This window comes from Amblyraja radiata, chromosome 28 (assembly GCF_010909765.2).
Source record: "Amblyraja radiata isolate CabotCenter1 chromosome 28, sAmbRad1.1.pri, whole genome shotgun sequence".
Lineage (NCBI taxonomy): Eukaryota > Metazoa > Chordata > Chondrichthyes > Rajiformes > Rajidae > Amblyraja > Amblyraja radiata.
The window spans coordinates 13785051-13807209 of record NC_045983.1 but is presented as its reverse complement, the minus strand read 5'-3'; the positions used below and the strand labels follow the sequence as shown (position 1 = coordinate 13807209).

Here is a 22159-nt window from a genome sequence, read left to right as displayed (position 1 = left end):
TGTTAAAAAATGTTAGTGGAGGTCTTCTATGTGGGGGGTGGGGGTGGCGAAGGGGGAAACTTTATTTCTCAGTCACCTACCTGGTCGGAGATGCCTCCCTCCAAGAACAGGCATCCCTCCAAGCTGCTTCTTCGCCCCGTCCTCGTGGCCTACCATCGAAAATGGAGCGGCGTTTCCTGTCGGGACCAGCTGGGACTACAGCTTCGGCGGCGGTGGCGCAGCGCTGGGATACCAACACGGAGTGGGCAATGCCTACCGAGTCGCCGTGCGGTAAGCTCCGGAGCGCTTTGGCCGCCGACTCCCAACATCGCGGAGCTGTGGCTGCGGGCGTCCGGCCGCAGGTGGCGCTGGATTTGGAGCGCCACAGAGCCAGGGATCGAGTTCGCCGGGGTCGGAGCTCCAACCGGCGCATCCTGAGGACTATGAGTGCCCCGGTCTCCGGGGAGGAGGCAGCCGCTCCAGACTTTTCCAAGTCGCTGAGGAATGTTTCACCCGACGCCGAAGTGGGAGGAGAGAAGTGAGTCAGTGCCGGGAAAACAGTTGAAAATAAGGCCAGAAAGGCAACTTTACTCGACTGCTGTAGTTTGGGACAACAGCCATGAGTTTGCAAGAGATACTAACTGATTGCTCTAGCCCAAGTGGGAGGAGAGAAGTGAGTCAGTGCCGGAAAACAGTTGAAAAGTAGAGCCAAGACAGGCAGAACTTACTCAGAACTGCGTGGTTTGGGAGCCCAGCATAGGAAATTTAGCAGAATACGACTGATTGGCTCTAGCCCAGTGGTAGGAGAGAAATGAGTCTTGCCTGGAAACAGTTGAAAACTGAGGAATTTGGTTTGTAAATTGGTAAATCAGGCAATTTATCAGTCAATTTAAGCAAGACTGCTCTTGGGGAGCGGCAGTGAGGAGCGGCCTTGTGAGGGAAGTGTGAGTCTTTGGCTCGAGAGTCTTAGGAGACCACGCAATACGCTTGAGAGGTAGAGACGAAAGAAGGAGATGTCAGGCAAGCTGATTCAGTGTGATGCTTGCAGTATGTGGGAGGTCAAGGACACCGCTGGTGCCTCTGGCTGCTACAAATGCGAGAAGTGCATCCAGGTAGAGCTCCTGAAGGGCCGTGTTGGGGAACTGGAGAAGCAAGTGGATGACCTCCGGTTCGTCCGAGAAACGGAGTCGTTCCTCGACAAGTCCTACAGTACGATTTTTACACCTAAGGTACTGGAAGAGAGAAGGTGGGAGACAGTGAGAAAGGGAGGGACGCATGGAATGCCAACTTCCCCGGGTGTTGTACCTCTTGTGAACAGGTTCACCCGCTTAGAAGCTGTCGGGACAGAAGACGTGTTTACACTGAGCGGCGGGCTGGCTTGTGATGCGAATAGGGCTGTTGAGCCAGAACCAAAAAGGCCTAAGACAGGCAACGCCATTGTAGTGGGAGACTCCATTGTGAGAGGTACGGACAGGGGTTTCTGCGGCAACAGACGGGATGCGAGGATGGTGTGCTGCCTTCCTGGTGCCAGGATCCAGGATGTCACGGACAGAGTGCAGAAAATCGTCAAGGGCGAAGGTGAACATCCGGAAGTGGTAGTGCATGTCGGCACAAACGATGTCGGAAAGAAGGGGATGAATATTCTGCAGCGTGACTTTAGAGAGCTCGGAAAAATGCTGAAAAGCAGGACCTCCAGGGTTGCTATCTCCGGTTTGCTTCCAGTTCCTCGTGCTGGCGAGAGCAGGAACAGGGAGATACGGTACCTGAACGTGTGGCTGAGGAACTGGTGCACGGGGCAGGGATTTAGATTCTTAGATCACTGGGATCTGTTTTGGGGTAAGGGGGAACTGTACAAAAGGGACGGATTGCATCTTAACAGGTGTGGGACCAGCATTCTGGCAGGCAGGTTTGCCACTGCTACACGGGTGGTTTTAAACTGAATAAGGGGGGTGGGGTGTCGAATGGGATAGTGGAGGATGGAGTTAAAGGGAAAGGGTTTCTTAAATGTGTGAGCGTAGAGACAGAGGGGTGTAAAATGAGGGTAGAAGCAATAGGTAGCAAGGTGAAAAGTAAAAGTGGCAGGCAGACAAAACCAGGGCAAAAATCAAAAAGGGCACTTTTCAACATAATTGTATAAGGGGTAAGAGTGTTGTAAAAACAAGCCTGAAGGCTTTGTGTCTCAATGCAAGGAGCATTCGTAATAAGGTGGATGAGTTGAATGTGCAGATAGCTATTAATGACTATGATATAGTTGGGATCACGGAGACATGGCTCCAGGGTGACCAAGGCTAGGAGCTGAACATCCAGGGATATTCAATATTCAGGAGGGATAGAGAGAAAGGAAAAGGAGGTGGGGTAGCGTTGCTGATTAGAGAGGAGATTAACGCAATGGAAAGGAAGGACATTAGTTTGGAGGATGTGGAATCGGTATGGGTAGAGCTGCGAAACACTAAGGGGCAGAAAACGCTGGTGGGTGTTGTGTACAGGCCACCTAACAGTAGTAGTGAAGTTGGAGATGGTATCAAACAGGAAATTAGAAATGCGTGCGACAAAGGCAAAACAGTTATAATGGGTGACTTCAATCTACATATAGATTGGGTGAATCAAATTGGCAGGGATGCTGAGGAAGAGGATTTCTTGGAATGTATGCGGGGTAGTTATCTAAATCAACATGTAGAGGAACCAACGAGAGAGCAGGCTATTTTAGACTGGGTATTGGGTAATGAGGAAGGGTTAGTTAGCAGTCTTGTTGTACGTGCCCCTTGGGCAAGAGTGACCATAATATGGTTGAGTTCTTCATTAGGATGGAGAGTGACATTGTTAATTCAGAAACAATCGTTCTGAACTTAAAGAAAGGTAACTTTGAGGGTATGAGACGTGAATTGGCCAAGATTGACTGGCAATTAATTCTAAAAGGGTTGACAGTGGATATGCAATGGAAGACATTTAAAGACTGCATGGATGAACTACAAAAATTGTTCATCCCAGTTTGGCAAAAGAATAAATCAGGGAAGGTAGTGCATCCGTGGATAACAAGGGAAATCAGGGATAGTATCAAAGCGAAGGATGATGCGTACAAATAAGCCAGAAAAAGCAGCATACCGGAGGACTGGGAGAAATTCAGAGACCAGCAGAGGAGGACAAAGGGCTTAACTAGGAAAGGAAAAATAGATTATGAAAGAAAACTGGCAGGGAACATAAAAACTGACTGCAAAAGTTTTTATAGATATGTGAAAAGAAAGAGATTAGTTAAAACAAATGTAGGTCCCTTGCAGTCAGAAACAGGTGAGTTGATCATAGGGAACAAGGATATGGCGGACCAATTGAATAACTACTTTGGTTCCGTCTTCACTAAGGAAGACATAAATAATCTGCCGGAAATAGCAGGGGACCGCGGGTCAAAGGAGTTGGAGGAATTGAGTGAAATCCAGGTTAGCCGGGAAGTGGTGTTGGGTAAATTGAATGGATTAAAGGCCGATAAATCCCCAGGGCCAGATAGGCTGCATCCCAGAGTACTTAAGGAAGTAGCTCCAGAAATAGTGGATGCATTAGTAATAATCTTTCAAAATACTTTAGATTCTGGAGTAGTTCCTGAGGATTGGCGGGTAGCAAACGTAACCCCACTTTTTAAGAAGGGAGGGAGAGAGAAAATGGGGAATTACAGACCAGTTAGTCTAACATCGGTAGTGGGGAAACTGCTAGAGTCAGTTATTAAAGATGGGATAGCAGCACATTTGGAAAGTGGTGAAATCATTGGACAAAGTCAGCATGGATTTACAAAAGGTAAATCATGTCTGACGAATCTTATAGAATTTTTCGAGGATGTAACTAGTAGCGTGGATAGGGGAGAACCAGTGGATGTGGTGTATCTGGACTTCCAGAAGGCTTTCGACAAGGTCCCACATAAGAGATTAGTATACAAACTTAAAGCACACGGCATTGGGGGTTCAGTATTGATGTGGATAGAGAACTGGCTGGCAAACAGGAAGCAAAGAGTAGGAGTAAACGGGTCCTTTTCACAATGGCAGGCAGTGACTAGTGGGGTACCGCAAGGCTCAGTGCTGGGACCCCAGCTATTTACAATATATATTAATGATCTGGATGAGGGAATTGAAGGCAATATCTCCAAGTTTGCGGATGACACTAAGCTGGGGGGCAGTGTTAGCTGTGAGGAGGATGCTAGGAGACTGCAAGGTGACTTGGATAGGCTGGGTGAGTGGGCAAATGTTTGGCAGATGCAGTATAATGTGGATAAATGTGAGGTTATCCATTTTGGTGGCAAAAACAGGAAAGCAGACTATTATCTAAATGGTGGCCGACTAGGAAAAGGGGAGATGCAGCGAGACCTGGGTGTCATGGTACACCAGTCATTGAAAGTAGGCATGCAGGTGCAGCAGGCAGTGAAGAAAACGAATGGTATGTTAGCTTTCATAGCAAAAGGATTTGAGTATAGGAGCAGGGAGGTTCTACTGCAGTTGTACAGGGTCTTGGTGAGACCACACCTGGAGTATTGCGTACAGTTTTGGTCTCCAAATCTGAGGAAGGACATTATTGCCATAGAGGGAGTGCAGAGAAGGTTCACCAGACTGATTCCTGGGATGTCAGGACTGTCTTATGAAGAAAGACTAGATAGACTTGGTTTATACTCTCTAGAATTTAGGAGATTGAGAGGGGATCTTATAGAAACTTACAAAATTCTTAAGGGGTTGGACAGGCTAGATGCAGGAAGATTGCTCCCGATGTTGGAGAAGTCCAGGACAAGGGGTCACAGCTTAAGGATAAGGGGGAAATCCTTTAAAACCGAGATGAGAAGAACTTTTTTCACACAGAGAGTGGTGAATCTCTGGAACTCTCTGCCACAGAGAGTAGTCGAGGCCAGTTCATTGGCTATATTTAAGAGGGAGTTAGATGTGGCCCTTGTGGCTAAGGGGATCAGAGGGTATGGAGAGAAGGCAGGTACGGGATACTGAGTTGGATGATCAGCCATGATCATATTGAATGGCGGTGCAGGTTCGAAGGGCCGAATGGCCTACTCCTGCACCTAATTTCTATGTTTCTATGTTCCATCTTCACGGCAAGTGGGCCCTGAAAATCATCGGACTGGCTGCTAGGCCACAAATGGGCCCCGACCTCGGGTGTTTCACAGAGGAAGAGGACTTAACTTTCTGGTGCCTTTCCCCACAGTGGAAATTTTTGATTCTGCTGTGGGGGGACGTTTGTGTTGAACTCTATAATGTGTCCATTTTATTCATTTTTTTTAAACCTTTTTCTATGGTTTGTATGGAAACTTATTATTTAATTTATGTAAAGCACTTTGGTGTCAATGCGAGTTGACTTAAAACGTGCTATATAAATAAAACTTACTTACTTACTTACTATGTATAAATACAGCTGTAATTTCTACATGGTGAAACCAAAATGTATAAAAATGCCCTTAATAAAATCTGACAATGTGCACTTTAACCACATGTGATTTTTTTCTATTACAAATGTCAAATTGTGGAGTACAGAGGGAAATAAATAAATGATGCGTCTTTGTCCCAAACATTATGGAGGGCACTGTCAGTGTCAATGTGCTTTGCAAAGCTGTGTACAGTTTTTGTGTGTGTTAGTGTGTAGATGTCTGTGTATATGGCAGTGTGTTACAATGTGTGTGAGTTGATGTGTGAGACTGTGTCAGAGGGTGTAACGTGCATTAATGTGTGTGACGATGCGTGCGCAGTTTAATTGAGGTGTGTGTTTGGAAGCGGTTTACTTTTCACACAGACGGTGTAGTAGTCCCTGCAGCAGGTGCTGTAGAAGGCACAGACGGCATCACACTGGCATTTCACCATCGGCTGGAAGCCCACATTGCACCGGCCGGCACAGGATTCTGCAGAACACAACACAGAATGCTTACCAACCCATGTTCAACAGTCATGATGTCAACAGCTTCAGATCTCCCCTCCACCGTGCAGCGATCCCTCATCTCTCTCCCACAACATGGTGCTCCATCACCGTTCCTCCCATAGCACGGCGCTCCAGTATCAGGAGCAAGAGAAACGGAGAGGGAGAAACAGATAAAGAGAGAGGCAAGGAGGGAGAGTTAGAAACAGACAGACAGATTGAGGAGGAGAATGAAAGGCAGAGAGGGAGGGAGCCTGACTGCCCACCGTTTAGCATTCCATACTACCCCACCGCCAGCACTCCGCTCTGCGACCACTGAAGGTGATCCCAGGAACTATAGCCATTCCCTTACTCTTCCCTCTTGCAGGAATGCATCTAGCATCTCCTTGAAGATCTCATATTGTCTCTTTACAGATATCCCTGCCAATCCGCAGTCACATTATTGTTCGCTCTTTCCGAAGTTCAACACTTGAGGAAAGTAGTCTTCCCATCAGGGGAGAACCGGTCTGACTAAAGTAGGCCGTCGTTGTCACTGGATACCTGAACAGGTCACCAATTGCCCGCAGAGACCAGGCGATAAACTGGAGGAAGAGTCCGAGTTACCTTCGTCTGCCACTACGGCACCAAGGGCCGAGAAGGAGAGAAAGACCATCAGTAGCTCCATTGCCGAGCTCTGCTGGACTCTGGAATGGGGTTTCAGGATTTAACCTGCTTGTGTTTGTGTTGTTGGGACATTTGTTTGAACTATTCTGTTGACCTGCTGTGACGTTCAGCAAAAGGCAGCAGCCCATCGATTTTTTAATGTTGCGTAAATCACGAAAATTCTGAAGATTTAGAAAATAAGCTTTTTTCTCATTGACCCACTTTGCAGACCCAATTCGCTTCTCCCTTCGAGGTGTCCTACTGACATTCTGGGTCAATGGCTCATGCCCCAACTCCACAGGACAGTACAGTGAATGTTTGGGACATCTTGTGTTGTGCTTGAATAAACACGGGGTTCCAAGACTTTTAACCTTCAATTTCTCTGCACTATTTATCTTCCCCATGATTTGAGCCAGTTCTAGGGCGGATCTTAAAATCAGCCAGAAATACGTTGGTCATTTCCCTAAGCACCACACTCCCCCGAGGTGGTGACAGATCACCTCAGCTCCAACAATGCCATGCTCCCTCACCCCCTCCCTCCCTTCCCCCCTCCTCCCTCCCTTCCCCCCTCCTCACTCCCTTCCCCCCCTCCTCGCTCCCTTCCTTCCCCCCCTCCCTCCCTTCCTTCCCCCCCTCCCTTCCCTACACCACCTACCCTCCCTCCCTCTCATCCTCCCTTCTCCCCTCCTCCCCTCCCTACACCCCCCTCCCCTCCCCCCCACCTCCCTCTCGGCCTCCCTCTACCCCCCCCCCCCCACCTCCCTCTCCCTCTTCCCCCACCCACCCTCTTCCCTCCCCCACCTCTCCCCCCCCACCCTCTCCCCCCCCCACCCTCTCCCCCCCCCCCCAACCTCCCTCTCCCCCCCCCCCCCTTCTCCCTCCCCACATGTGACGCTGTCTCTGTGCAAGTGGGACCTGACCTCCAGTGAGAATGGTTTGAAAATTCCATTGATTTGTTAATTGCAACTGATCTGTGAGGAGGGGCTGTGAATAGATGATGGTCACACAGCAAAAAGAACGCGGCATCTGAGATAGTGAATAATTGCTGGGAAATGTGAAGTAAAATGGACTCTGAAACACCATTCAGGCCCATCTGTGGAGATCTTATCACAAACACTGAAGGCAGGTCTTCTGCAAAATCTTACCTGAAATTGTATTCCGATATCCAGTCCTGAAGGTTGCATGTCTGCTGGAAAGTGAGGTGCTAATCATAGTCTAATTTGGTAATTTGACGACACAATAGCTGTCATTCATTCCACTATTAACACAGCACAGGGACATGTCCTTAAGCCCACAACATCCATGTTGGACGTAATGCCAAGGTTAAACAATTTCCTGTCTACACATGATCCATATAAGACACAAAATGCTCGAGTACCTCAGTGGACTGGCAGCATCCCTGAGGAGAAGGAATGGGTGACGTTTCGGGTCGAGGTCTGAAGGGTCTCGACTCGAAATCACACATTCCTTCTCACCAGAGATGCTGCCAGTCACTCTGAGTTACTCCAGCATTTTGTGTCTATCTTCGGTGTAAACCAGCATCTGCAGTTTCTCCCTACACATCCATATCCCTCCATTCGCTGCATATCAATGTGCCTATCCAAAATCCTTTTAGACACTTGCATTTGTCTTTCATTAGAACTGTGCAAGAGCAAACATGCAGAAGGTCATTGCAGGATGGAGTCAGGGAACTCGTGGACTGTTCACAGGGTTGGTGTTCACTTTGGATTTTCTAGTCGTTCTAATCCAGAGGAGACCCCTCCCCTGACCAGGAATAGTTTGAAATCAGTCTCTGTTTCTCATTCCACGGAATGCCTAAGGATTTCCAGCGTATTTTATGTGTTTGGAATCTATAGGATCTCTGGTCAGTGCCGTTGTAGAGTCCTCCAGTATCCCGGCGTGCCGCGGATGGGCAGTGCCGGGCCGGTCCTCCTGTATCCCGGCGTGCCGCGGGAGGACAGTGCTGGGAGTTGTGAGAGTGAGCGGCCCGACTCGCTGCCATGGGCAACCGGCGGAGCGCGGCCCGGGTAAGGGACGCGGGCCCGAAGCCCGGCTCACCGCGGGGGGGAGAAAGATGAGGGGACAGGATGGGAAGATCGGGGAGAGGGAAGCACGCAGACCTCTGCTCTCCATCCCCACTGCCCCTCAGCCCCACCTCTTCCCCCTCACCCCTCACTATAGACAGTAGGTGCAGGAGCAGGCCATTCGGCCCTTCGAGCCAGCACCGCCATTCAGTGTGGATCATGGCTGATCATCCCCAATCAGTACCCCGTTCCTGCCTTCTCCCCATATCCCCTGACTCCGCTATCTTTAAGAGCCCTATCTAGTTCTCTCACCTCTTCGTCCTCATCCCCATCTCTTCCCCCTCAACCACCTCTGCCCCCTCACCAACTCATTTCATCCCCACATTGAGCACTCTCCCAACCTGTCACAGACCTTGGTGCCTTGCATTCTCCACGATCCTCACAACTCCCCACCACCCTAACCTGACCCACCCCCTTGAACTGCTACGACATCCAACCACGGCACTTATTTAAACCAACAAACTTTTGCTCAGGAGGGAGTATTCTCATCTGCTGGTGGGTCTGATTTACCAGTCAAGGGTTGTTACTCTGTTCCCTGCCCTTTTACCTCTTTCTCTCTTGTTCTCTGACCAGGGCAGTGAACCCACCAGTAAGTTGGTGCTCGCTTCGAAATGGAAAGGCGCTTTGTCCAAAGTGGGAGTCTCCCTCTCGAGCTGGTGTTCGGGATCTTTCCGTACCGGTGGAAAGTATGAACAAGAACAACTACTACCAGTCGGGATGCGAGCTGAGTCTCTCAAGCATGCAAGCACTGGCTGGCCCTTTCCTCGCTTCATCTCTCTCTTCTTCCCAGTCTTTCCTTACAAATCGCAGCATATTGATCAGGAATTCCAGGTACCTCTGGTGATCCAAAGCTCAGCGTCCGTTTACTCTTATAGAATTGAAATGTCACTGGATAAATGCGGTTAATCCCCTCTGTCATAAAACAAACATGATAGATTATTTAAATCATTTGAAAGATCCAGCATGGAAACAGGCCATTTGGCTCACTGAGCCTGCACTGACCATCGATCGCCCCTTCACAATAGTTCCATATGGAAAGAAGAAAATGCAGATGCTGGTTGACAAAAAAAGACCCAGTGCTGGAGTAACTCAGTGGTTCAGGCAGCATCTCTGGAGACATGGATATGTGACGTTTTGGGTCAGGACCCTTCTCCTGATCCAAAACGTCACCTGCTGAGTTACTCCAGTACTTTGTCTTTTTTTCACATTTGTTCTATGTTATGCCATTTTCTCATATGGTCCTTGCACACTGAGGGATATTTACAGAGACCAATTAACTTACAAACCACTAGCCTTTTAGAACAGGAAGGAAACCAGGGGAGACCCACATGGTCACAGGGTGAATGTGCAAATTCCACACAGACAGCACCTGAGGTCTGGACCGAGCCTGGGTCTCGTTCGCTGTGAGGCAGCGACTCTACGAGCTGCACCACTATGCTGGTTAGGTGGCTGTGCTGGTGGTTAGGATAATTTTCACTGTACAGAGAGTGTACATCCAAGGTTGTTGGGAGAAGTTGAGGAGGGGTGGATGTTAGAGATAGTGGGAGGGCTGCTGCGTCCTCCTGATCGTCTCTAGATATGGGGTAGGTGCCAGATTGGAAAGTGATGCAAAAACTGGGGGCACAGTTTAAGGTATTGGGTGGAGATTTATAGATCATGGAGGGTCAATTAGTCCAAAAACAGTCCTTTTGGCCCAACTCATCCATAGTGACCAAGGTGCCTATTGAATCTATTCCCATTTACCTACATTTGGCCCATGTCCCCCTAAATCGTTCACTGTACCTGTCCAGGTGTCTTGTGAACATTATAATTTTACGTGTCTCTGCTACTTCCCCTGGCGGGTTGTTCTGTATGTCCACGACCGTCTATGTGAAAAACTTGCCCTTCAAATTATGAGTCTTCTTTGATAGCTATAGGATCTTTGGGCAGTGCCGTTCTAGAGTCCTATGATGGTTGGCATTTCCATACCATTACCATTAAATCATCGTGTTTGAAATGTGACTTGATTTCCTTGTCTTCTGCCTGTCTCTATGGGCAGGGCAGCTCGCATTGTTTATTCACATGATCAGTTCCCTTCAGTTTTAAGTGTTCAATGCCGAAATTATCTTCCTTTGCCCATTGTTTGATGCTTAACTTTTAAATAATCTCTTGTTGATGGCATATTGAGGAGGAAAATACTTTTAAACTAGGTACAGAAAGATCTTGTAATAATTCAGAACCAAAGGAAATTGTTAACATTTGAACATTTAACCGTTGTAACCTGCAACCATTTTCTAACTTAATATACTTCACAAGCATAAAATATTTTATGTGTCTGTTTAGAAAGACACATGGATGTGCAGGGAATGGGGAGACATGGAACACATGCAGGTAGAGGAGGTTAGTTTAACTTGGCATCACATTTGACACAGACATTGTGGGCTCAAAGGGTCTGTGCGTGCGCAGTTCTGTTCCATGAAAGAGGAATAGGAAGATATAGGGCAGAATTGTAGTGCAGCGGCAGAGTTACAGTGCCAGAAACCCGGGTTTGATCCTAACTACAGGTGCTGTCTGAGTGGAGTTTACATGTTCTCCCTGTGACCGCATGGGTTTTCTCCGGTTTCCTTCCACATTCCAAAGACATGCAGGTTTGGAGGTTAAATGCCTTCTGTAAATTGCCCCTGGTGTGGAGGATGCAAAACTGGAATAACATTGTGTATGGGTGATCGTTGGTCAGCGCGGACTTGAAGAGCTCTATCTCCAAAATTAAAATGTGGAGATGAGAGGGGTGAGGTTAACACGGGGTGAAGGGGCTGAATGGCCTGTTCCTTAGCTGAAATGCTGAGTAGGTATATCAAGTTACTGCTCGAAAATAGATTGAGCTTCCTCTGTTTTTATTTTGGATTTCCAGCATCTGTGGCTTCTTGCTGCTCTTTTTAAAATAGCTGGTCACGGGACATGTTTATTGAATTCAGAGCAGAGCCAAGCACGAAATGAAGAAGCACCGGTATTTGATGCTTAGTTACTGGGCCCAGAATTTTATCCACCTGAGTTGTTACTGTATCCAAACACCACTGCTCAAATGACTCCTGCTCACAGAATACTTTGTTTTATTTCCCCTTTTAGGATATTGAGTTCATTGCAAGGGGCTCCTTGGGACCAATTCTGAAAGTCCGCCAAAGGACTGTGGAGAAGACTTACGCATTGAAAGTACGTATATGCACAGGGAGCAAATGTATAAGTGTAAGCTGAACATTCCCAGGATAGTGCGGGTTAGACGTACAGTGAATCTTCCTTGGCACCGAACCATCACACACCTCCAGGATCAGGCACAGAGTGAAGCTCCGTCTACAACGTCCCATCACACACTCCCAGATACAGTGAGGTTCCTCTACACTGTCCATCTACGCTGTCCGATCACACACTGTGAGAGCAGGGACAGCAGGGGTTAGGTACAGTATGAAAGTCTGCCTAGACTATATTGATAACATGCTTCATTTCAAGCTAAACAAAAGTATTTTGCTGAATATGTCTCAACCCCGCCTGCTGACAGTGTTTGTTTGTGGACGATACACTGTGACTCTTCAACCCATTGGTAGTAGAAGTAGAGTGAAAATGATGGAAGAGTCGTGCGGTTAGGCTGGGGTGAAAGCACGTCCTGAATGGTTGACTTGTTGCTGGTGAACGAGCTTGCCCTGTACACAGTCACGCTGCAGCTTCTGACTGTGTCCAATGCTTCCCCCAAGGTGCTACTGAAGGCGGAGGTTGTGCGACAGGGAGTCCTGCAGCAATGCAAGGATGCAGTTGTAATTCAGGTACTGAGTCTGCGTTCAACTGGATCTACCTATCAGTTCCTTCTGTCTATCACCCCTCTGCCCCCCACCCACCCCCAATCCGACCTACCCATGCCATCAAACACAGATTGCATGTGATTTATCGTAAACTTTTATATCTCAACCCTCTAATAAGAACCAGGATCTTCAGCAAGCAGCATCTGGATCCTGCTTCTGGTTGATCTAATCTCAGCTTTATAATAGGCAACACAGAGGTCCAGTAGAGAGGGCTGCTGTCTCACAGGACCAGAGACCTAGGTTCAATCCTGACCTAGGGCACAGTGTGTGTGAAGTTTGCACGTTCACCAATGCAGGCACATCCCAGATCAAAACTACACACCAATCCGGGTGCAGTCTCGTCTGAGTTCCATAAACTTCATCACAGCTTAATACTTTCATACTGCATACCCTTTGCAAAAAAAAAAACCTGTTCCATTTGCCTTCTAGCTTTAGGGCCATTCGGGTAAAGGAATTTGCAAATATAGAATCCACAGATCACTATCCAAAAAATTGAGATGAGGGATAAAATTAGTTACTAGGGAATTTATGTGTGAAGAAAAGTGAATAAACAGCCTGACGAAGTTTCCCGACCCAAGACGTCACCTATTCATGTTCTCCAGATGCTGCCTGACCCGCTGAGTTACTCTGGCTGTATGTGTCTTTAAAAAAAAAAAAACACAACAGTCCCATTCTCTCTGGGAGGGACAAAGATTTACCTTGAACGCTCTCCCTTTATAAACCCGTGCTCGGTCTTTTCCTGGATCATTTGTCCTTGATCATGACATTCAGTCAAAATCCTTCCTTCATCTCATTTGCATCTATCCTCATCATCCTAAATACTGTTTCCAAGCAAGGTTGCTTTAGAAAGCTTGCTGGTAATAACGCCATTGGCTGCTATTCTATTTTGCTACTTTGCTGTGGAGTTGTTTTTCAAAGTTGCCTTCTTAATTTTGATATCATCGTTTGATGCAAAATGTTTCTGCCTGCTCGGAGCCTGAGACAGGGACCTTGGACCTAGACAATATTGGTGAAAAGCCCGTCTTGTTCTTGTGGTGAGCTAATGGGCGAGAGGCTCCTATGTGGAGCTTCCAGCTTTGCCCCATGACGGGGTAGTTCATTGCCACAGATGGCTGCGGAAGCCAAGTCAATGGATATTTTTAAGGTTGACAGATTCTTGATTAGTAAAGATGTCAGGGTCTATGGGGTGAAGGCAGGAGAATGGGGTTGAGAGGAAAAGATAGATCAATCATGATTAAATGGCAGAGGAGATACGATGGGCCGAATGGCCTAATTCTGTCCTAGAACTTCTGAAGTGATGAAGTCGAGCAGGCCCACCTGGTCCAGTTGGAACTATCCATCCCGCACTGACCTCATGATGTCACGGTTTCCCTGCGGCTAATCAGAAACCCTGTGTAATATCTTTCCACCTGAAGTTAAAAAAAGGCACACTTCCCTGAAAGTGGCAAACACACGAAGGTAGAGTGGTAAACAAGGCATATAGCATACGGGATATTGAGTATAAGAGTCGGCGAGTCATGTTGCAGCTTTATAGGGATTTGGTTCAGCTGCATTGTGTGCAGTTCCAGTCTCCTCATTAAAAGAAGTTTGTGGAGGTTTCGGAGGGTGCAGTTTGCCAGAATGCTGCTTGGATTAGTGGGTCTTAGTTATAAGGAGAGGCTGGTCAGCAACATGGATATGGAGGGATATGGACCATGTGGAACCAGAGGAGATTAGTTTAACTTGGCATCATGTTCTGCACAGAGGTGGGAGAGAGATGGGTACTGTGGGGCAAAGGGCCTGTTCCTGTGGTGCACTGTTTTATGTTCAATGTTCCTGTCCAGGTGTAGGGGTCTGTGGGACCAGTTGAACTCCTCTGCTAAAACCCCTACCCAGGCTCAGTAGGTCAAATCTCCCCTTAGTTGGGTGTTCTCTGATAAAAAATAATACAATAGCTAGAAGTTATTTGTTCTGGTGAGTTTTGTATTTGAGGTAAAACAAAGAGAAACATTTTTTCATGGGGCAGGGAGAGTGGGAATCTGGAGCTGTGAATGTCTGGGGGACAAATTCTGTTGGATTAGACATGGAACCAAGATGAGCAGGAGGTAAGATGTAGATTAGCTGGGGTTGAGCACTGTAACAATGTAACCCAGTTACAATCTGCACCACCCCCTCCCCCCCCCCCCCAATGTTAATCCTGCTGTTGCTCCAGTGTTCGTCCCACCACTCTTCTCCCTTCCTCCTGCTGCCCGCACCTTGGGAGCAGTTTGTGGAAATGCTTTTTTTTCTTCTCGTTCACTTCCCAGAAGCAGGTCATCCATCCCTTCGTGCAGGGAGTTCGGGAATGTTGGCAGACTTCACGGCTGCTCTTCATTAGTGAGTTCACCGGCGTGCCACTGAGCTCCCGGCACCGGCTGGGTTTTTGTGGTGCAGTGTGTGTGTGTGTGTGTGTGTGTCTTAGTTACCGGCCTTTAGAGTAGCATCTCTTCCTGTCGCTCCAGCCCTGCCGTTACCGAAGCACGCCGGATTGTTCAGGTGCCTTTGTGAATTACGTGAGATCACTCTCAATTAAAGATTATAGAGGAGCATAATCTTTGTTCTCAACCAACAAGGAGAGCAACTGAGCCAGCAAGGAGAATAAAGAGTGGTCTGACCTTTAATACCCTGGGTGCAGGGAGGTTCACTCAAACAATAGCTAGGTGAGGGACTTGAGATGCATGTTGAAACTGGAAAAAGCCTGGTGTGTTGCTGTATTGGAACCTTTACTGGGAACAGGTTAAACCGTGAACTTCCAACTGTGAGCTGAATTAATCTTCACGTCTATAGGGGTGAGAGAATGGTGAATCACGTTAATTCGATTGTTTCTTGAGGCAGCACGATGTTAAGTAGCTGAACAGGCTCTTGTGTAACTTTGAGATAAGCTGGGAACAGACATGGTTAAACGAGAGAGTGAAGGAGATGAAAAGCCTGAAAGGTCGATGTTTGTAGGAGTCGGCTGTTTGATAAAGTCATACAGGGCCTTTGGCACAACTTATCCACATCGATGCTTTGGGATCGGGGATTGTTTGTTATCTAACTGGAGAGACTGAGTAAAGTTCAGAGGAATTGAGGTGTTCTAGTGCATTAATCACAAAAAGCTTGCATGCAGCTAGTTATGAAGGCAAACAGCACTGTGGCCTCCATTGTGAAAGGGTTGGAGTTTAAGAATGGGGGAGGTTTTGTTCCAATTGCACAGGGTGTTGGTGAGGCCTCACTGAGAATACTGTGCATAGTATTGGCCTCCTTAGCTTAAAAAAAAAATGTGGGAGCAATGGAGACAACCCATTGTTGATTCTCCAGGCTAATTCCTGGGGTGAGAAAGTAGGCCTACCAAGAGAGATGAGACATTTTCAGCCAGTATTATTTGGAGTTTAGAAGAATGAAGGGTGACCTTATTCAAAGAGGAAGTGGTTGAGGTGGACACAATTACGATTAAAAGGCATTTGGATAGTCACGTTTGCACAGCACAGCAAAATTAGGCACGTGATGGGATAGGTTTAGAGAGATGTGGTCCTGGGTTGGGTAAATGGGACAAGCTTATATGGACATCTTGGTTTGCAAGGACGTTGGGCCGATTGGCCTGATTCCATGACTGATGATCTGAGTTGCTCCTGGTATCGGGATGGTTTCAAGCTCTGATTTTGGTTGAGCTGGGAGTCTCTGAGCCCTGCTAAAATGTCCCACCTCAGGGTGGCTGGCTGACTGAATGACGACCTGACTGCTCTGGTTCTCCTTGCAGAGTGCGACTACCACCATGATGGGGACCTTGGCAGATTCTGGGCCGCCCAGAAGCCGCTGGCGGAGGGCAGAGTGCGGGTGTTCGCAGCTGAGCTGGGTTCTGCCATTGGTGAGTGTTTGGGAAGATGGGGGGGGAGGGGTTGGGACTGGGAGGGGTGTTGAGGGAACTGTGCTCTGTCGGAGGGGCAGTGAGGGAGGGCTGCACTGTGGGAGGGGCAGTGAGGGAGCACCGCACTGGGAGAAGTGGTGAGGGAGCGTCGCACTGTGGGACGGGGCAGAGAAGGAGTGAAGTGCTGTGCAGAGGGAGCACTCTAGAAAGTGAAAATGGGTGGGGATGGGATGATGTGGTAGGATCATTTTGCAGTGTTTGGAAATGGCAAAGAATTATGCATCTCTGTTTGCTTTTTTGTCTCCTGAGGTTTCCTTCATGATTTTGGAGTTATTCACCGGGACGTGAAGGTAGGGAGAGGTTACTCTTGCCCTGTGGCCCATATCCTGTTGCACTGCGTGAGGAGCGGTGAGGGAGCGTTGTTCTATGGGGAGCACCACGCGTTGGGAGGGACGGTGAGGGGGGGGGCCACGCAGTGGGAGGCGCGGTGAGGGAGCGCTGCACCATGGGAGTTTTTTCCCGAGGGGAGGGGATTCAAGTACCAAGGACATAAGTTTAAGGTGAGAGGCGAAAGTAACTCAGAGGTGGTGGGGATATGGAATGAGTTATCAGAAGACCTAGTTGAGGCAAGTACCGTAAAGACATTTAAAATACATTTGGACAGGTATATGGATAGGGCTAGTTTAGATACAACACCTTGGTTGGCATGGGCTAGTTTCTGGGCTGTATGACTATGGCGGACCTCGCCGCACTCGAAGCTGGGAATAAGATATGGAAATGCGGAAGAGCTGGCGAGACCGTCTGGGTCGCTGCTATCTTCTGAGCTCCTGCATCAAGGAGTGGAGACCACATGGAGGTAATTGTTTGTAGAGGGGGGGAGGGGGAGGCTGAGTAGTGACAGTGGTGTTGAGGTTCTGCCGAGTTACTATAGCCAGCGATGGTCCATTACCCCAGCGTTGCTGTGGTCAGAGAGGTGAAGGTAAACGTCTGTGGTGAAGCACTTTAAATTTTGACCTTTAACCTTTTCAGATGGAGAACGTTCTTCTGAACGAGCGAGGTAAGAACGAATGTGACTGGATTGTAAGATTGAGTTGCTGAATACAGTGGGGCAAGGGGGCTGCTGTTCGGCCCATCCAGCATGCCAGCTCTCTGCAGGTCGCCCTTCGGTCTCATTGTAGTCCTGCCTGTTCACTCCCCTCTAACATTTATTTAATTTCCTCCCAACACCACTGTCCATCTCTGCCTCCACTCACGGCCTGGGCACAGAGTTCCAGGCATTATCCCTCACTGTGTAAGAACGTTCTCCCATCCCCTCTATCCCCATTCTAAAACCTTCAACCCATGCCCCAGTCCTTTTAACTTCAACTAATGGAAAAATGTTGTCAAGCTTAAAAGGGTTTAGAAAAGATTTACAAGGATGTTGCCAGGACTAGAGGCCGTGAGTTATAGGGAGAGGTTGAGTAGGCTGGGTCTCTATTCAATAGACAATAGACAATAGGTGCAGGAATATACCATTCGGTTCTTCGAGCCAGCACCGCCATTCAATGTAATCATGGCTGATCATCCCCAATCAGTACCCCGTTCTTGCCTTCTCCCCATATCCCCTGACTCCGCTATCTTTAAGAGCCCTATCTAACTCTCTCTTCAAAGTATCCAAAGAACCGGTCTGCACCGCCCTCTGAGGCAGAGAATTTCACGGACTCACAACTCTCTGTGTGAAAATGTGTTTCCTCATCTCCGTTCTAGATGGCTTACCCCTTATTCTTAAACTGTGGCCCCTGTTTCTGGACTCCCCCAACATCGGGAACATGTTTTCGGCCTCTATCGTGTATAAACCATTAATAATCTTTCATGTTTCATTAAGATCCTCTCTCATCTTTCTAAACTCCAGAGTAGTTTAGAAAGATGAGACTGTCATATGCTGTGAGAAAGCACAGTCGCTCTATTCTCTCAGCATATGACAGTCCCGCCATCCCGGGATTTACCTTTGTAAACCTACGCTGCACTCCCTCAATAGCAAGAATGTCCTTCCTCAAATTAGGGGATCAAAACTGCACACAATACTCCAGGAGTGGTCTCACTAGGGCCCTGTACAACTGCAGAACTATCTCTTTGCTCCTATACTCAACTCCTCTTGTTATGAAGGCCAACATGCCATTCGCTTTCATCACTGCCTGCTGTATCTGCATGCTTACATTCTCTCTCTCTCTCTCTCTCCTCACTCTCTCATCCTCTATCTCACTCTCTCATCTATCTTTGTGCTTTTGTTTGTTTTCTCTCTCGCTCCTGCGCTCTCACTTTTTCTCTTTCATTCCCCCACTCTCAGGCCACCTGATGTTGACGGATTTTGGATTGTCCCGCAGACTGTGGCGAGGAGAGAGAGCGTGCACCATCTGTGGAACTATTGGCTACATGGGTGAGCCGAGGGTGTGGGCAAGGCATGCTGTGCCGGGCTGAAGATCAGGGACTGTGTTGGGTGGAGGTTTTGGGGAGCGATGCGGTGACTGGGAGTGTGGGGATCTATGCGGATAGGAGCGATGTTATCACCGCCTCTGAGCTCCAGCTTCTGGTGCTCATGTTTGACCCGGTTGTGTTCACAGCTCCTGAGGTGTTGAGGGGCAACCCCTACAATCACTCGGCTGACTGGTGGTCCCTTGGAATCCTGCTCTACATTCTGATTGCTGGCAAGGTAATGGCGGTGGGGAGGAGAATGTGCCAGCGATCTGGTGTAATACCCAGGGTGCAGTGGCGGACTGGCCAGGATGTCAGATTTCCCGATGGCAAGTGGACCCCTGATGAAGTGGGCCCCTATATCAAGTGGGCCCCTTATGAAGTGGGGCCCTCTTTGTCTCCTGGCAACCAATATATTTAGACCTAGTCCGCCACTGCCAGGGTGGGTGGGAAGTTGAGGAAGACTGTCTCCTGTTTCTGCTCCGGTCACCCCAACCTTTGTTTTGCCCCCATTCCGATCTTGTGGAACATCCCACCATAGACCGCCTGGCCTTTGGAATCACTTCTTCACTCCGCACTCTCACGTTCTCTCCTTCCTCACATCCCACCTGCCCGATGTCCACATTGATCTCCCCCCCCCCCCCCCGCTGGGGAAGAGAGTCTGGTGAAAATGCCGCAGCAAGCGTCCTGACTTGTCACGCTTGCTTTCGCTGGGGTGTGCTCGGTAAACGGAGCACTAGAATCTGTCCTGTCCACACCCCCACCCCGTCTGATCAACCACATCCCCCCGCTTGACCCCCTCCCTCCCTATTTAACCATTCCCCTGTCCAGGCCAATTGATCCAGTCGCCCTCTTCCTCACTCCCCCGGTTGATCGAAACCCTCCCTCAATCGGTCCCCTCCATCCCGACCACCACTCTCCCATCGATCCCACCTGGAATGTTAAAGGTTTAGGAACAGCAGGCTCCCTTCCCAGCCGACTGAAGGCAGGGGCAGCAAAAGCAGGCTGGCAAATGGTTCCGTTACTGCTTCTAATGAGGGGTCTGCTCTTCATGTTTCTCTCTCCCTCCCTCTCTTCCCCCCACCTCCCTCTCTTTCTCTCCCCCTACATCCCTCTCTCTCCCCCCCCCCCCACCTCTCCCTCATCCTTCCCCCACTTCTGTCTCTCTCACTCTCTCTCTACCACCTCTCTCTCTCTCTCTCTCTCCCCATCTATCTCCCACCTCTTTCTGACCCCATCTCTCTCCAACCTCTTTCTGAGTCCCCCTCACCCCTCTCTCTCTCCCCTTTCCTCACTCCCCAACCCTCCCTCTCCCAGTTTCCTGTGGAGCCTCAGGATGACCATGCCGCGATGCTGGCCAGCGTGCAACGAGCCCACCTCCCCCCGCCGGCCCCCGTCAGTCGGAGCCTCGACTTCCTCCTTGCAGAGGTACCCCTCCCCCGCTGCTCACTGCACCCTCTCCATGCTCCTTTCGCATGTGGGTGGGAGGGTGGTGAGAGTGGGAAAAGCAGAGAGGGATTGGGGGCGGTGAGAGGAAGGGTTGGGGGAGCAGATGGGATCGGGCAAGAACTCTGGGAGGTGTGGAGGGTGAGAACCTGGGTGAGATGGTGGGGGATTGAGGGAGAAAGTCAGGAGTAGGGGCGGGGGAGAGGGATTTGCGAGAACGGGGAAGGATAGGGAGGAGGAGTTGGACGAGAGGGTGAGGTGGGGAGGGTTTGGGGATTCGGGGAGGGTGTTGGCAGAGCGGAGAAGGCTTGGTGGCAGCAGGGAGGGTCAGGGAAGCGGTGTGGTGGGAATGGTTGGGGGCTTCAGGGAGGGAGGGGGAGGCCAGGAAGGAGTTCAGGGAGGGGTTGGGGAATGAGACGGGGGTGAGGTTCATGGACGGGAGGGGCAAGGGAGGGATTGGGGAGCGGGGGAAGGGGTTGGCGAGTGTTGGGGATTCAGGAGTGGTTGGGGAGAGTGGTGGGGTATAGTTAGGGGTTCAGGGAGGGGAGGGGGAGGTTGGGTGCAGGGTGGGGAGTGGTTGGGGGTTCGGGGAGGGGTTGGGATTTTGGGGGAGGGGTTGGGGATCGGGACGAAGGTTCAGGGAGGAGTTGGGGTGCGGGGGGTGGTTGGTGGTCAGGGAGGGGGGGGGAGGGTTGGGGTTTTGGGGGAGGCGTTGGGGAAGCGGGGCAGGGGGTGGCTGGGGTTTGGGGGAGTGATTGAGGTTTTGGAGGCGGGGAGGGGTCTGACTGTGTTCATCACCCTCACCAGCCCGTTCTCCCCACCAGCTGCTGTGTGCCGACCCCCAGCGCCGCCTGCACCGCCTCGACGCTTTCAGTGAGCACTGCTTCTTCCATGGCCTGCCCTTCGACCCTGTGCTCCTGCAGCAGCTGCCCCTGGAGCCAAGTCAGGTGGCGGGTGATGGACCCTCCCTGTCTCAGCACCCTCCCCACCTCTTCCCTGATTTTGACTGGGAGCCGCTTGCTGACTCCGAGACGCCCCTGGCAGCGTGAAGGGATGCACTCACCGGTCGCTCGTCTGTGAGTCACTCACGTGTAACTCAGCTCCGTCCAAATCATACAGTGCCCTCCATAATGTTTGGGACAAAGACCCGTCATTTATTTATTTGCCTCTGTACTCCACAATTTGAGATTTGTAATTGAAACAATCACATGTGGTTAAAGTGCACATTGTCAGATTTTAATAAACTCATTTTTATACGTTTTGGTCTCACCATGTTGAAATTACAGCAGTGTTTATACATAGTCCCCCCATTTCAGGGCACCATAATGTTTGGGACATAACAATGTCATGTAAATGAAAGTAGTCATGTTTAGTATTTTGTTGCATATCCTTTGCATGCAATGACTGCTTGAAGTCTGCGATTCATGGACATCACCAGTTGCTGGGTGTCTTCTCTGGTGATGCTCTGCCAGGCCTATATTGCAGCCATATTTAGCTTATTGTTTTGGGGGCTAGTCCCCTTCAGTTTTCTCTTCAGCAAAAAAGGCATGCTCAATTGGGTTCAGATCAGGTGATTGAATTTCCCACTCAAGAATTGATCATTTTTTAGCTTTGAAAAACTCCTTTGTTGCTTTAGCAGTATGTTTGGGATCATTGTCTTGCTGTAGAATGAACCGCCAGCCAATGAGTTTTGAGGCATTTGTTTGAACTTAAGCAGATAGGATGTGTCTATACACTTCAGAATTCATGATGCTACTACCATCAGCAGTTATATCATCAATGAAGATAAGTGAGCCAGTACCTTCAGCAGCCATACATGTCCAGGTCATAACACCCCCACCACCGTGTTTCACAGATGAGGTGGTATGCTTTGGATCTTGGGCAGTTCCTTCTCTCCTCCATACTTTGCTCTTGCCATCACTCTGATATAGGTTAATTTTCGTCTCATCTGTACGCAAGACCTTTTTCCAGAACTG

The 22159-nt window shown here is 49.2% G+C and overlaps 2 protein-coding genes across 8 annotated transcripts in view; one reads left to right on the top strand and one right to left on the bottom strand.

Annotated features, from left to right (window-relative positions):
- The window catches only part of LOC116989144, a 74085-nt gene that overhangs the window by 9043 nt on the left and 42883 nt on the right, over positions 1-22159 (bottom strand). Inside the window, exons 14-18 of the mRNA XM_033046371.1 lie at positions 20988-21220; positions 18916-19138; positions 16124-16234; positions 6469-6568; positions 5735-5851 (exon numbers count right to left, since the gene is read on the bottom strand). Coding sequence (XP_032902262.1) covers positions 5735-5851; positions 6469-6568; positions 16124-16234; positions 18916-19138; positions 20988-21220 — 784 coding nt within the window. The remainder of the gene's footprint in view (positions 1-5734; positions 5852-6468; positions 6569-16123; positions 16235-18915; positions 19139-20987; positions 21221-22159) is intronic.
- rskr (ribosomal protein S6 kinase related) lies at positions 8421-21410 on the top strand. 7 transcript variants are annotated; one of them, XM_033045846.1, is made up of 10 exons: positions 8436-8534; positions 9165-9277; positions 11697-11780; positions 12317-12385; positions 16179-16286; positions 17316-17343; positions 18613-18702; positions 18887-18975; positions 20055-20165; positions 21008-21410. In XM_033045846.1, exons 2-10 carry the CDS (start codon positions 9203-9205, stop codon positions 21230-21232), a joined length of 879 nt encoding a protein of 292 aa, XP_032901737.1. In that variant the 5' UTR covers positions 8436-8534; positions 9165-9202; the 3' UTR covers positions 21233-21410. The 7 variants fall into 7 exon arrangements, with proteins under 7 accessions (XP_032901735.1, XP_032901739.1, XP_032901736.1 ...); XM_033045842.1 differs by having other exon boundaries at positions 8438-8534; positions 9165-9422; XM_033045844.1 differs by lacking the exon at positions 20055-20165 and having other exon boundaries at positions 8421-8534; positions 9165-9422.